The sequence below is a fragment of the Myodes glareolus genome, chromosome 2 (assembly GCF_982192425.1).
Source record: "Myodes glareolus chromosome 2, mMyoGla1.1, whole genome shotgun sequence".
Taxonomy (NCBI): Eukaryota; Metazoa; Chordata; class Mammalia; order Rodentia; family Cricetidae; genus Myodes; species Myodes glareolus.
In genome coordinates this window covers 129974284-129990294 of record NC_142027.1, presented here as the reverse complement: position 1 = coordinate 129990294, position 16011 = coordinate 129974284, and the positions used below count along the sequence as shown (strand labels likewise).

At 50.2% G+C, this 16011-nt stretch overlaps 1 protein-coding gene across 1 annotated transcript in view; it reads right to left on the bottom strand.

Moving 5' to 3' along the window:
* Positions 1-916: 916 nt before the first annotated feature.
* The window catches only part of Tpst2 (tyrosylprotein sulfotransferase 2), a 36051-nt gene continuing 20956 nt past the window's right edge, over positions 917-16011 (bottom strand). Inside the window, exons 2-6 of the mRNA XM_048450630.3 lie at positions 8957-9868; positions 7690-7888; positions 4412-4462; positions 2933-2981; positions 917-1377 (exon numbers count right to left, since the gene is read on the bottom strand). Of these exons, the coding sequence (XP_048306587.3) occupies positions 2940-2981; positions 4412-4462; positions 7690-7888; positions 8957-9837 (1173 nt within the window). The 5' untranslated portion in view covers positions 9838-9868 and the 3' untranslated portion in view covers positions 917-1377; positions 2933-2939. The remainder of the gene's footprint in view (positions 1378-2932; positions 2982-4411; positions 4463-7689; positions 7889-8956; positions 9869-16011) is intronic.

Below are 16011 nucleotides of genomic sequence, written 5' to 3'. Positions count from 1 at the left end.
AGAATTACAGATACACAATAAGATAGATTCAAACATAAAAGATCTCTAAATGGGTCACAGTGTTGGATAAATGTACGCAGGCTTGGGAGAGGAAAAAGAATATAGACAGTTATAAAAAGAAGTAAATGGTATTTTTTTTAAAAAGGTAGTCTTTAAAGAGACAGTACAGACAGTCATAGATTGGAGGAGTAAAAAAATAAGCCACGTGAAATTGGAATATACATAGAGAGTCTGGACTATGTATATTATTGTGTTTTCTTTGATTTTTTTGACTGTGAAGGAGGAATTGTTGCTTTGAAAAAAAGGTTCTTCTTTTGTTTCCACAGGGATGAGAACCTGTGGGATTGCTTCCAGACAAATATGGTTTGATGGACCAAGACCTCCTGAAAGGTCACCTTGAACAACCCTCAAAAAAATTACTTTGTCCAACAAAGCAGGAAGCAGCTCGGAAATACGGATATAGTTTCTATGTGATTATTTCGGGTCTGAGCTGCTGGGCAGTCGGGAAACAAAGAAGCAACCCTTCCTTACAACACCAGAGAGACTGCCTCCAAGACACTGACACATGTTCCCTGAGAGAAGTGGTCTGTGGTAGCATCTGGGTATGAGGGAGGCTTGGGGCACACCCTCCAGAGGGACTGGTGGATAAGATCCATGGTTGCTTGTTTCACCTCCAACAACAGCCTGGGTCTAAGAGCTGAGCTGAATGCCATATAGCCTCGTGCGAGAATTACTCAAGTGGACCACAAACTTTACCAGGAGGAACCCCCCACACTGATCTTTCTGGACTCAGCTTTTCCTTTCTTCTTCCTGTGGGATTGTGGGAGCTCAGCAGTGCCCTTAGCAGCACGGTTATGTCTTCCAGTGTCACCTGTCACCCTTCGTGAGGGCAGAAAAGAACCCTATTCACTCTGCATGAAGTAAGGCACAGACAGCAGCCTGTTTACTTTATTCAAATAAATTCTTCTCTCTGTGAAACTGAGTAGGACTGAAGGATGGAGGAAAGCCCATATATTAAACTCTTAAATAGATCCTCTGAGTTCAGAGTCCAAGTCAAGGAGAGGAATGGGTCATGGGTCACGGGTCTTGTCCCAGGAAATGAGGCCCCCAAAGGAGCCTGTTCATCAGGGAAGATAGCAAATTCAATCCTTTAAAAAAAGTTCTCAAGGAGAAAAAAAATAGAAAATTCCTAAGTTTCTGAAGCTGAAGTAGTCTCCTCTTCGATGTCCACCCTGAAGCATCCAAAGGCAGAGGTTCCACGTTTTTTCCACTGAGATGAATGCTCGGTCTCCGCAGACCATGGCATGACTGAGGGGAAGCAATGTGCTCGGGTTTGTCCAACTTCCGTGTGCACACAACATCTGAGCCCTGCAGAGACTGAGAAAGGGGAGGTGGCATCAGCATGGGGCAATGTTACTTATTTTGTTTTCTACCTCACCCCTCCATTTTTGAGACAGGATCTCAATACACAACATTGGCTGTACTGGAACTTGATATATATAGGCCAGGCTGGCACAGAACTCACAGAGAGAGATCCAGCCACCTCTGCTCCCTGAGTGATGGTATTAAAGGTGTGTGCCACTTATTTTATTGTTAGTATGTCTGTACACATGGGAGTGCAGGTGCCCACAGAGGCCAAAGGAGGCTACATGTCTCTGTCCATTCCTAGGAGTGCACAGGTTTTATAGATATACATTCCAGATGGCTGGGGAGAATCTAAATGTAAAACTGGTTCTTGAGTTCTCACCTACATTTTAACTTGGTCTCAATGATCCTCTTCTCTGAATTACAAAGAATAAATGAGGCCAGGTCTGGTGGCATAGATCTGTCTTTCCAGCTACCTGGGATACTGGGGCAGGAGGGTCACATGCTGAAGGCCTATCAAAGCTACAGTGAATCCAAGATCACCCTGAACAGCTTAATGAGATCCTATCTCAAAAAGTAAGAGACAGGTCCATGGTAAAGCACTTGCCTGCACGTGCCAGAACTGAGAGGTTCAAGGCTCTCAGTGCACTCCACCCACCGCCAAAAAAAATTTATCTGTTAAATACAATGAGTTTCAGAGGAAAGATAGGTATCAGTCCCTGTTTCAAGCCAATCCATGCTGGGTTGGCTGGCAGGCCCTGCATGTGGCATCTCATTTAAACAGTCAGTTAGGATCGAGCTGGCTTTGGAAATGGGCTGGTCTAGGATTCTAACAGATCTGCAGAAGGTGAGGGCAGCAGAGGCAGACGGCAAGCACTTTTCTCTTTCAGGTTCTCTCTTTGTAATAAATGCTTCAGCACAGTTGCTGAGGGAATCCTGACTGCCACAGATCGGATGGTCCCCAATTTAGAATCCCTTTCCCTACCTCTTAGCAAAATAGGTGCTTAAAATCCCTGGGAAAGAGTCAGGCCTGAAGATGGAAGGAAGGAAGTCAGCTGCTGGCTGTGTGATACAGAAGGCCATGGGGTTTTCTGTACAGCGGGGAGCTGTGTGCTATGCGCAAAGCATCAACTGGTCAGCACCGTGGGACACTCTTGGAAGAACCCCACGATGACTACTAAGAACACTGGTTGCTGTGAGCCAAGGCTTAGGCTGTTACAGAGGCGGTTTGACAGACACCACCTTCCTCTTTCTCGCTCTCTCCCTACCAGGAACCCCCTCCCCCGCCCACAGGACACATGAGGGGTTCACTGTGCTCAGGACAGGATCTCCCAGGTGACAGGAGCATTGTGTGTTGTATCCATGGAGTTTAGGATCGCTGCCTTCACGGTCCTTCCTGCTCCTCACAGACTAAGCCTCCATTCTATAAATAGCTCCCTAGCCCGTCACCATGGAAACAAGATGGGGCGGGATCTGTCCACCTTAGTGGACACATCTAAGAGAAGGCTGAAAGGATGGGCACTTTAGCCAGGGCTGGGAGCCTCAGTGAGGCAGCAGGAGAGCTCACCTGGACATCATGAACTTCCCAGGTGTGGAGAGGTGCTGTTCTGGTTCACCTGGAGGGACACAGGCGGATGAAGGGGTCAAGGCCAAGTGGTGGATGAGGGGGGTCCTTTTCCCTTCTAGGAGACCCAGTCCGAGCCCACTGACTGGAGACTCTGGAGCCACCAGGAACCCCCTCCCCAGGAAACCTTCCTCTTTCTCTCTCTCTTCCCACCAGAACCCCCCCCCCACACACACACACAAAGGACACATGAGGGGTTCACAGTGCTCAGGACAGGATCTCCTAGTGACAGGGGCATCGTGTGTTGTATCCATCTGCTCCACCCTCCCAGGCTTCAACCCCACTGCTGGTCCAGCCCTTAAAGCTGTAATCTAAGAGAACAGGTCCCTTCTCCCCACACAGGACATTTCGTAAGATGCTGCAAAATCAAGAACCCATGGAAGGGAGTAGTTGAAGTCAACTTGGGTAGGCATATCAGTATACATAATACGGTCATCCAAAAGGGTCAAGACCTCACCCAGCAGACATGAAGATCCCGTGACAACAGATGTGCCATGGAAGCACAATCAGCACAAAATGTACACACAGGCCACAAAGGTAACAGCAGAACACGGCTGTCCCCAACTCACACACCCAGAGTTTGATCATTAAAACGGTGACTGCCGTAGGGCAGCCCATACAGGTGATAAAGCCCTATCAGTGAGCTCGAGATTCACTGAGACTGTCTCAGAACACAAGGTAGAAAGGCAGGGGATGTGTGCATGTATGTGTGCACACAAAGACAGGCTCGCATACACATGCATGAAGGAAGAGAGATTGAGGAAGATGGCCTCCCTAAGAACATGTAAACATGTATAAACATGCACCACCTCACTTACAAAAATAAATACATACACAAGGTCACCCATCTCAGGACCATCTCATCATTTGAAAGACAGCATTTTAGCCCCCATGGGAGCATAATCGTGTCAGAATACAAGTCCATGCTGTCAGAAGGCGCAAGCTGTGCTGACCCTGACAGTGCATGGACTGTCCTCAGGGACAGCACAGGTGGGCCCAGCTGTTGGAATGCATGGGGAAGTGTGGCTCATGGCCACTTAGTCACATGCCCCATGATCCTGTAACTTGTATCTTCAGATACAGAAGAAAAATAAGTATGGGGATGTGCTTGGCAATTGTCACCTTAGGATGGGGTTTAAGTTAGAGAATTAAAATCCTCACAGAGTCCCCAGTCATCTTCCCAGAGAACAAGGGGCGGAACAGCTGAAAAAAGTACTGCTGAGATTGGCCTCGGCTAGAAGAGTCGCTAAAGACCCCCCACCAATCAGCACTAGTCAGGTTTATGATGGGTGTCATCCACCCACCCACCCATCCATTCATCATCCATCCACCCATGGCAAAGTGCAGCAGCTATGGACCAGCTCTTAGGTGGGGCCCAGCCCGAAAAACAGAAAGCAGAGCTCCCACTCTGGGCTTTCTAACCTGAAAATATCCTTTCAGATTGGCTGGCGTTTTATAGTCTCCTTTCAAGACCTAGGAAAGAAGATAAGTGTCATTGTGGGAGAAATGGACAGAGTAAAATCCAGGTCATCACTGACATGTCTATTCAGATACCCATCATCTACCCATCCTTTATCCCCAGTTCTCCACCCGCCCACCTATCACTTTCACACTTCTCCCTCACACCCCCTCATCTATGTACCCCATCAATCCACCCATTTACACACTTTTCCCTCACACCCCCCTCATCTATGTACCCCATCAATCCACCCATTTACACACTTCTCTCCCACGCTCCTCTCATCTATGTACCCCATCAATCCACCCATTTACACACTTTTCCCTCACACCCCCCTCATCTATGTACCCCATCAATCCACCCATTTACACACTTCTCTCCCACGCTCCTCTCATCTATGTACCCCATCAATCCACCCATTTACACACTTTTCCCTCACACCCCCCTCATCTATGTACCCCATCAATCCACCCATTTACACACTTCTCTCCCACGCTCCTCTCATCTATGTACCCCATCAATCCACCCATTTACACACTTCTCTCCCACCCCCCTCACATCTACATATCCTATCAATCCACCCATTTTATGCAATCACTCCATTTGTCCATCACAAATCCAGTCTGTCCATCATCCATCTTCCTTTAGCAACATTTACTGGGTGCCTCTACTCTACCTCCATGGGACAATGTTAATCAAATGACTGGAGTTCTTTTTCCCCTGCACTATCTCTTCCTGACAGGGTACAGATGATATACAAATAGCAGGACACACAAACCGTCACAGGCATATGAAGCCATGGGACATGCCAGGAAGGTGGTGAAGCAAAGGTGTGATTGGGAGTGACCAGAAGTTTCTGCAACCATGTAACGTGGAGGTGAGGTCCAGATAGGTGGAACCAGCCAGGTTAAATAGGGAAGAAAACGTCCTCGGCAGAGGGTGTGACCCTCAGTGTCACCTACTGCTGTCAACAGGAGTCAAACGGGACCCAGCTGTGCAACGCACATTCAGCATATTCAACCTGATATGTAAAGCCCTTGAGCAAATCAACATGAACTCTGTATAAAAAAGACTAATGAGAAACTTGGTATGTTTTCTTGGGCCAAAGTCTTCAAAGTCACTGTACATTTCCATATACAGTCTCAGTGTGGCCTAGCTCCTGTCTCATGACCACCTGTGGTTGGCAGTCACATGGCAACCACGTGGGAACAGTCTTACGAGTGCAATTCTCAACACTGAGTTACCGAGGCCCAGGGCCCAGGACAGGGAGACTGTCCACAGCACTCAAGCACCCATGCCTGCCCATCAGCTCCCACATGGCTTTTCCTCAAGGATATCCTTTCGTAGCACAGGCTGAACACCATGGAGATCAAACCAGGGCCTGTGCTTGCAAGACCAGAAATCCAAGGATGGAACTGGAATGTCTCTGATTCTCTGAGAGAAAATTAGGCACTGTTTTATTTAAAAAAAAAAAAAAAGTTTGAAGAGTTGATTCAACATCAGCACTCACTAGAATTCCTGGTTCATATGCTAGAGTTGGGCCTTTCCCTGAGAGTTTTGGACCCACGCCTGTACATCTTGCAGCAGACACACACCACAGTAAAATAAAAGCAAAAAGGATAGAACCTCAGCGTGCCTTCCGGTTGCTGCTGTGACCCTTCTGGATGCCCAGAGCTGAATTTCTGTCACTGTGAGGGCTGTTTTTAAATTTAGACTACCATCGTCACTTAGGACGGGAACCCAGAGCTGCATGTGTGCTTGCAGAGGCTCCACCACTGTGCCATGCCCTGTCTCTTTCTATTTTAATTAACTAATTAATTTTGCTTTTTCGAGACAGGATTTCTTTGTGTACAGTTCTGGCTGTCCTGGAACTCACTTTGTAGACCAGGCTGGCCTCGAACTCACAGAGACCCACCTGCCTCTGCCTGCCAAATGCTGGGATTAAAGGTGTGCGCCACCATTGCCAGATGCCTCTTTTTATTGTTAATTGACACAAACTAACTCCCCACATTTACACTCTACAGCACTGGCGTTGGTTGTCCAATAAGGTCAGACAGAGCCTCTGTAAGGAAAGGAATATAAAACACGGAAATGGAGTTTGAAGAATAACTTGTTTGTGGGTAAGAATTAATTAATAATATTTATAATAAAAACAGATGCCACCACAGCCTCACTGAGAATACTCAGGCTGCCGCTGTGCGGGGGGTGCTTGCCAGGTCTGCATCTCTGTAAGGGTTGAAACATTACGGCTGGGATGTGGCTCAGTGGTAGGGCACTTGCCGGGCATGAGTCCTGGGATCATCCCCAGCACTGCTCACACAGAAGATGAAAAATTAATAAGAACCAAAGAGGCAACAAAGATTTCTTTGGGCTAACTGGGAATTGTAATGCATGCCTGGGGTTGTAGTTACTTGGGAGGCTAAGGCAGGAGGGTGGTTTGAACCCAGGAATTGGACAACATAGCAAGACCATGTTTCAAAAAACCATGGAAATGGTGGTAGTGATAAGGCACTTCTTTGTAATTCCATCAGCTCAGGAGACAGGCACGGTAAGACCACAGGTCCAAGGCTGCCTGCACTACACAGGAAGACACTCTCCATAAATGAACATGGTTGTTCTCAGAAGCGTGGGAGTGATGCTGTGAGAAACACATGCGGCGTACACTGCCACGCAGTACGGCCTGTACATGCACTATAGTCTCTGCACACCTCAAATACATAACTGTGCCCTGAGCCTCCACATGACCGGAAGCCAGTGGGTGGCGCATTGTGTTTGGATGTCCCAGCAGCTAACAGACCAACAGCAATGTACCAGCTTCATTATCCTCCCATTGTGCATCAGAACTGTAACCACGAGGGCACCTGTGTGAACGCTCAGCTATACACCCAAAGAGTTCAAGAAGATGGATGACGCCAAGTAGACTTGACCATGAGCTACTGAGCTGCTCTTATAAAATGCCTGTCAAAGTCATTTCCTTTGAGTATCTTTGGCATGGAAACAGTAATTTCAACAGCTTCTAGCTCTGGTGTGTGGGATATCAATGTTAGGGTCCATTCTTTCTTTATGGATGTTTTCTCTTAAGACTTGAAGGGCTCTGCATGCATGGAAAGAGACCAGGGAGACAGGAAGGAAAGGTAAGTAAGTCCTGAGATAAACAGACCTGCTGTGAGAGGTGACAGGGAGAGGACACCTGTTGACCCTGAGACTGGAGTACACATCCTGTGTGTGCACATGAACTCACCCGGTGTGTGTTGTTGATGACAATCGGGTCAGGGTTCCCATAGTTGGGCGGATTTGCATATGGGTCATAGCCAAGCCGAGCCAGCATGGGGGCAATTTGGGCCATATCCCTCACCACATCTCCAGGGATGTGGCCGGTCCACTTGGAGAGTGCTTCCAAGTTCACGGGTTTGATGACTTGGTCCGTGGATCGTTCAATCCTGGGGAGAGAGGACAGTCTCGTCAGGTTGGGGGACATTCCCTGCTCCATGGTTATAGGACAGCAGGAAGGCTGGGCAGTCCTAGCCCCTGGACAGCTGTGCCCCATCAGCTGTGAGAGTGCAGCCAGGGCACTGTGCCTCATGGAAGCCACTCACACCAGGAAGCACAGCCGTGTGCTAGCGATGCAGACGCAGCTTCCTTTACTGTGTGTGTGTTTGTGTCTGTGTGCGCATGTGCATGTGTATTCACGTGTGTAGTACTTGTGGGAGCCAGATGTTGATGTCCTCGATCACTTCTTCCCCTGGCTTTCTGGCAGTCTCCCCGAACCTCAATATGCTGGTTGGGCTGGCAGCCAACCTCCAGGACCTACCTTCTGTCCCTCCTGACTCCTGAGTCCCTTGCAACCACGTATGGCTTTTACATGGGTCCTGGGGAAGCTGAACTCAGCCACCATGCTTCCACAGCAAGCATTTTACACTCACTGGCCCTCTCTTTCATTATTTTCCAATTTATTTACTTATTTTTATTATGTGTGCATGTACATGATGCGGACGTGTGGGGCACCGTCATGATGTATGTGTGGAGGTCAGAGGAGTTTCTACCTTTAAGTAGGTTCTGGGAATCAAACTCAGTTTCTAGGCTTGCATAGCAAGCCCCTTCACTTACTGAGCCATCTTGCCGGCCCAGTCTGCGTTTCCTTAAAAATAACTGGTGATATCTAAGACTGACATGAGCAATGTGCTCCTGAAGAAGACAACATCAAATACTGATGTGCAGGCTAGAAGTCCCTGGGGATGCCAGCTTTCTATAGGTGTCTGGGCCTTCGGTCTTGAGCACATGCTTTCCTCCTGTTGTCTGTGCTTTTCCATACCACAAGGCTTCGGGGAGAAGAAACCCATCTGGTGCAAGACTGCCTTCAGTCACCCAATTCCCAAACCTTTCCCCGTTACACAGAAAGATGCTGAAGCTCAGAGAGGCACAGACACTTGCCTAAAATAGCACAGCTCAAGAAGGGCAGACTTGATCTGCCGCTTGGAGCCTGGGAGGAGCTGTGGGGCCCCACTCACTTGGACAAGGAGACGCCCCCAGGCTTGCCAATGAGGTCCTCATGGTGCAGGACTGTGTCACTCCAGGTGATGCCCAGGAAGTCTAGGATGCGCTTGAGTGAGCGCCGGGGGTGCAGCACCAACTGCTCATAGTACACAGGCAGGCACTTGTCCCTGCCCACCTCCATGCACTGTGCGTACATCACCTCGATGGCCTTGTTCCACTTTGTAAGACAGTCTCGGTAGCTGCTGAGGTCAAAGCCTGCGATGGTAACCTTGCGAGTGATCATAGAGTGCACGGAGGCCCGGCCATCGCGCACCATTAGCAGAAATTTGGAGTTGGGAAACAGGCGTGCCAAGTAGACGGAGGACTTGAGTGTGAAGGGGTCCTTGTTACACAGCACACGTGCTGGCTCGCCATGCTTGGCAATCACCTCCAGGATGAAGGCCTGCATGGCGGCATCCAGCACCTCGTCTGTCACACCTGCTTCGTCCAGTCGTAGTTTCTCCCGGCCAGACTTTGACCAGGCTTGCCGCATGGCCAGCACACGAGGAATGATGCGCGTCTCTTCCCCACAGCGCACCTCAGGATGCGCATCCAGCATGGCACGCATGAGGGTGGTGCCACTGCGAGGTACGCCACCCACAAAGATGAGCGGCATGGCCTTGCCATAGCGATACTCCACCTGGTTGGCACCGAGCATCACCAGTTCCTCCTGCTCTGGCCGCATCCTCCTTGTGTTCCGCATGCCCCCGAGCACTGCCCGGCACTCTAACACTTGCTGCCCAAGCTGCAGGGCCAGCAGCAGGGCCAGTGCGCAACCAGCAGCCAGCAACACCTTACGCACCGACAAGCGCATGCCCAGCAAGGGGCGCAGGCCCAGGCAGGGGGCCCGCCTCATCGACGGGTCAGCAGGCCCACCTGGTGTGCATCTGTGAAGAGAAGGAGAGTGTCAGCAGGCCCATCAGGACACCAGGTAGATGCTGGGGTGACAAGCTCAGTGACAAGCAGTTGACAGCACCTCCCGTCCTGGACTATCACAGCCCGGAGAACCTCCTGTCCTGGACTATCACAGCCCAGAAAGCTTCAGGTGATGGCCTGACTCAGTCCTCCACCACCACGGCTCCAGTGCCCTGGTCAGTCGGCTAAGTTCCCATCATATTTCAGCTGGCCGACTGACCACGACGGATGCTGGTTATTATCAAAAGGCTGGAAGCACCAGCACAAGCCTGTATGTCAGCTACTTGGGAGGCTGATACAGGGGGATTCCAAGTTCAAGCCTGCCTGTATCCAACAGAAAGTAGGGTTGGTGCAGGGAACTATGGAGCTGGCCTGGCCTAGCTGCCTGAGAAGCAGGCGTCCTAGGGTTTTCACGGAAGAGCCCATGGCTCCTGGGGCACAGCGTGCCTTTCAGCTGCTGAGACTGAGGTAACCCCCCAGGCAGTGGAGTGCTGAGGCTGCCTTGTGTTTCTCTGCATGTTCCCTTAGAAGTCAAGGAAGCAAAGAAGCTTGACAGGACAATGGTCAATCAATCTTGTGTACCCTGTGTCGTTTACATCACTGTATCTGGCACTTGCCACTGTATTCTGTTTCTGACAGAAGTGTAAGAAGTCTGACTGCTCTCAGTAAAATTGTCACGGGCTATCTTGCTGTGGTCCCTCCAACCCAAGCCTGGTTTAATTTCTCGCCGGCCGTATCAGGTAACCTTGGTAACTGGGTGTCCACAGTTGGGGATGGAGGGTCTGCCTAGCATGCACAGAGCCCAGGACCGCATAAACCAGGTCTGGTGGCTAATGCTTGTGACACCTGACATGCGGGAGGTGAAAGAAAAAAGATGAGGAATTTGAAGCCAGCCTGAGACACAGGAGATCCTGTCTCAGAAAAAACAAAAAACAAACTCACAGGTCTGCTTGATCCTGCAGCGTGCACAGGGGAATTGTGTCCTCAGCTCTCTGAACAGGCCTGGCTCATCAGTTAATAATGATGGATGAGTGTCTGAATGACCAAGGCCTCATATAGAGGAGGGAATGAAAGTTAAGAGAGACACCCACAGTTACCCAACGAGGAAGCAGCTAAGCCAGGGTCCTGACTGGCCTGCCCTGTACTACATGGCAGCGGACAGTCTCCTTAAACACTGTCCTTCCCTTTACCTGCATTTGGGACATGCTCACCAAATTGGCACTAAAGTCTATGCACTAAGCCCAGGACTGGGAAGACGGGAGACAGGCAACCAAGACAGCAGTATCCACTGCACAGGTCTTGGTGAAGAAGTGAGCTATGCATGCTTACAGGGGATATGCATGCTGTGATAATTAGCTAGTTGTTGCTGCAGGGACCCAGAGTAAAAGTAAAGGAAGTGGCTAAGAGCCAGGAGCTAGCACAGTAGGATTAAGTCGCTCAGAAGGGAACACTTGGAGCAGGAATGGTAATGCATCTCCCCTCTCCAAGCCTTGTTGACCAGAGAGTAAGAATTCAGCAATTCTTCCTATGAAAAGCAGAGTCAGCTACTCTCAGCCCCTGCCCAGATAACCATCAATACTCAGGCTCCACAGCTGGAGGCCAGCAAACTGTGGGCAGATGCTCTACCATCTCAGTCCACTTTGCCCATTCTCTGCCTTGCCCTCAGTGTCTCTGAGCCCGTTTTCCTTGCCTGTTCCTTGAGCCTCTTGCTGGAGTCAGTTGGGTGGTTCCAGATTTACCCAGTTCTATCACTTTCAACTCAGTCAGCACTGTGGGCTCACACTGGGAGGTGACAGGTCCTGAGAAAGGCAGCTGAGTCTCAAGCTGAGGTCTGAGCAGCAGGGAGAACTGGCAGGCAGCAGGTAGGAAAGGGTGTTTCTGGAAGCAGGACTAGCCACTGAGCAGGCACAGGGGCCGCGAGTAGTTCAGCACACACAGGAGGGTCTGGGGAGGTGAGCAGAAATGTGACACTGGATTTTAAACACAAGGCTTGACAAAAATCATCAAAGGACCGGGCTCAGACACCCACAGGGGCACAGCAAGTGAAAATGAACTCAGTTGAGGAAACAGTCTCAAGCTTCGAGGTCAATGTGCTGAGGCAAAATCAAGTTCCCATCTCTGCCACAGTCAACCTGGGGACTGCCCACTGTAAGGTCGAGAAGTGTCTGCTAAGACAGATCAACCTTGTCCAGAGTCAGCAACCTGAGCATCAAAATCACAGCAAGAGTCGCTCACTAAAAAAACCAGCTCACTCACTCTTGTCAATGCGGAGATGCTCCCTGCTTCAATTCTGGATCCACGATGAGAAAAACTGATCCTGAGGCACTTTTAGGGGACAGAGCAGGCTGGCTAGGACAGAAAGTATACCTGGTGGACCTGAGATCCAAACTCTGCCACTTCCAATGACTATTGTGCCAAGGAAGTCACCAATCACACCTTTGCTGGAATTAGAACCACTGCCCTTTAGGGGTGAAAAGGTAGTGTGTGTGTGTGTGTGTGTGTGTGTGTGTGTGTGTGTGTGTGTGTGTCAGGGGGGTGCTTTAACTGTAGGTTGCTTGCAGAATGGGGCAGTTCAGTATTCATGTGTGTGCACATGCACGTGTGCACCTGTGGTTGGTGACTGACATAGCAACCCTGGAGGAAAAAGGAACATAGGGCAGCAAAAGGTTACTGTGACCAGTCCGTGTTCTCAGAATTCAAAGTCTAGCAAACATCCTGCCTGCATCTTGCTTTTATAATTCTAGGATGCTCAGAGCTCAGTGAGGACAATAGGCCTGACGCAGGAGGCCAAGACAATGCTTGTGCAGAAGAAAACAACTGTTCTTAGGCAGGTGGGATGAGTCAGAGGGCAGTTCTGAGGAGTCACTGCTGTCCTAGCAGTGACAGCAGCAGGCAGGAGGAGTTCTACAGAACTGATTTCAAATCCCACCCTTGTAACTTGCTGGCTCACTTGCTGGCTCACAACATAGACAAGAGACTTTCCTCTCCAGTCAAATGGAGCAATGGTAATCATTCCCAACAACATGAACACTGGATGGTGCCCATAGGAGGCACTCAGTGCCACTGCTCAGGCTGGCCTATAACCCACAGTGCACCTGCACTTTCCTGAGTGCTGGCATTCCCGGTGTGTACCAGGCTTGGCTGTTCCTACTTCTTAACTAGCCAGCTGGGCCGAAAACTCACCAGCTGATGCTGGCAGGGGATAAATGAAGCACTTATGCTAAGGGCTTGTCAGGACAGTGGAGTCTCTGGGTGGACTCCGGCACCCACATTTCCAAGAACCAGTCCTCGAGCCTGCTCAGCACGGCTTTTTGTCCCCACAGTCCTGTAGAGCAATGGAGATGCTGTGTCAGGAGTGGGCTGAGGCACGGGGCTTTCAGGTTCCCGGAGGCACCAGACAACGACCTTTGGGGGAAACTGTGCGCACCTTTGCTGCAGTCACCTGGTCATCGAGGACAGCAGTGCTCAACCTGTGCTCACAACCCCTCTGGCAAACCTCCACCTCCAAAAATACTGACATTATGATTTATAAAAGTAGCAAAATTATAGTATAAAATAGCGACGAAAATAATTTTACAGTTGGGGGTCACCACAACATAAGGAACTGTAGCATCGGGAAGGCTGAGAACCGCGGCTCCAGGGTGTTCACTGGCTCAGGGAGCCAGAGTCCCTGGAAGCCTCTTCCATCCTCCCAATCCTGAATGTCAGAAAAAGTAAACAACAAACAGCATGCCTGCCAGGGTATGCTGGGAGTGATTCACCAGGCTGTGCTCTGCACAGCTCCAAAGGGCACCATGCACCCAGTCAGATAATGTCCAGCCTCCGCTACCCAGCACTCACTCGGTGCCAATGTAAGAGCACGTGTCTCAGTCCCCCGGAGAACAGAGTAGAATTTCTCTAACACACTAACCCAAGAATTAACTGAATCCGTTTCCTGTCTTGGCCTGTGAGACTTCTTAACCCAGTTCCCAAACACTGTTTCAGGTGGAGGCTGTGTACCCAGAGACCTGGCATGTCAGGAGGGCACTCACAGCCCAGGCAGGGGTGTCAGCAGGTAAGCTGCACTTTCCCCATCTAAGAGGAAGAGCTCCTGCCAATGGGCTGCTCTTGCCAATGGGCTGCTCTTACCAATGGGCTGCGAGGGCTGTTCATAGACACATACCCCAACAGCTGATATTCCATGCCCCTCCTTGGTCCTGCCTCAGATGCCTGGGTACGGATGGTACAGAATGTGGCTCTAGGATGGAAGAGCACCTGACCTTAGAGAACAGAGCCTCAGTTTCCCTAGTCTGTAAACAGGGGCTGCTGGGAAGCTCCAGACAGACAGAAGGACCTGGAACACCAGCGGGGGCTGTCATTTATGTCACAGAGGGAAGAAGTGGCTGCCTGTATTTCAGTCCTCCATCTCCAGAGTTTACTTACTCCTCACTCTTTTCATTATTTTGTTTTCTTCTGTCTTCTCTGTGCTCTGAAGTCCAGCCCTGCTAACACAATGAGTCCCCGCTGGAGAAGGGGGTTCCACCTTGTCCTACACTACAAGATGCTCCAGTCCAGGACTCTAGGGCACGGTGGCTGACTCCCCCGGGAAGAAACCAAGCAATCTAGAGAGGGTACTGGAAGCTTCCAGAAGCAGCTGGAGACAACCTGGATGCCCTCACGAGGCCCTTGAAATGCCTGCTGTTCCCAGGCTTGCCAACCCCACAGCTGGCACTAAATCCAAAGAACACAGGTTCACCAAGAGTCAGGGACCAACTACTGATGGGCCGTCCATCTCCAAGCAGGGCACCCAATGTATTGCACAGGGACTAAGACATTTGAATTTAAATTGAGCCAAACTGAATAAAATGTAAAATTCATTTTGCTTTGTAATGGTCATATGGCAAAGGTTCAGAAGTCACTGGAGCCAGTGGGGACTATCATAGTGGATAACTCTGACCTAGATCAGGGTGACAGACAACAGCCAGCCCTATTGGTCTCAGGAGTGAGGTATGCTTAGTCACTCAGCACCACAGGCTCTAAGGGCAAAGGCTCATCTGCACATGGAGGGAAAACTGCCTGTGTTAGCATGTGTGGGCTTCTTGTCGACTTTTCCTAGACAGTAGTGTAGAACTGCACTTACACTGCCCCAGGGGTGTAAATCAACTTGAGGTGTAGTAAGCGAGGTAAGGGCGCTGCTGCACAAGCTTGGTGACTTGAGTTCAGTCCCCGGCCCCACAGAAATGTGGACAGAACTGACCCCACAGAGGTGTTCTCTGACCTGCAGGCTTCTACCAGGGCATTCATCCTCCCTATCACAATACAATGGTAAAAGAAAATAATGAGTGAATTGAGGATGTGCGCGAATACTGGGGCCTTTCATGTCGGCTGGAGCACAGGCAATGAGGAGCATGTGTGTGCGCTTTGTCAAGGGGGAGGGTGAGGAAAAGAAGGGAAAGCACAATACAAGAACAGCAGCCTCAAGAAACTGCCAGTACACCACAAACCCCAAAACAATAGCCACAAGAGCAGTCATAAACTGTCAGCCTCTATTCTAGAACTTTCTACTCTGTGCTGAGGTGGGCTCTACCACACAACGCTGACTCAGAGGACAATGAGAGGTAGAGTTGGGGTCCACAGCTCTCTTCTTACAGGAGGGTCACTAGTCAACACTGAACCAGGGGCTATCCAAGTCCTGCCTCACCCATTTGCCCATCAGCCCCGTGCTTGCTGCGGGCTCTGCCTTCTACAGACCAGCTAGATCTGTGAGGATGCAGGCCAAGTATAACTGTGCTCCAGGGCAGAAACACTAATAAGGCAAACTAACTGGCACCCAAAGCAGCAGTTGAAAAAGACTGAGAACAGTCGGACGCCCTCTGCAGAGTCCTGGTTGTTGGGGGACATGCTCTCCTGAAACACGCTTCTGGTGCTGCTGCTCACCGTCCTCCTGGGATGAGGGCATCAGGGGATTAGTAGCCTTTCCATTTGTGTGCCAGGCACAGAAATGGCACAGGCTGCCTGCACTCAGACCCAGCTGTGGTGCTGGTCTATCAGTACCCAACCTCTCTGAGCTCCTCTGAGCTGTGGAGCTGACGATACTTCTGGGTATTTCTACACTCAACTAGAGACAGCAGTGCAG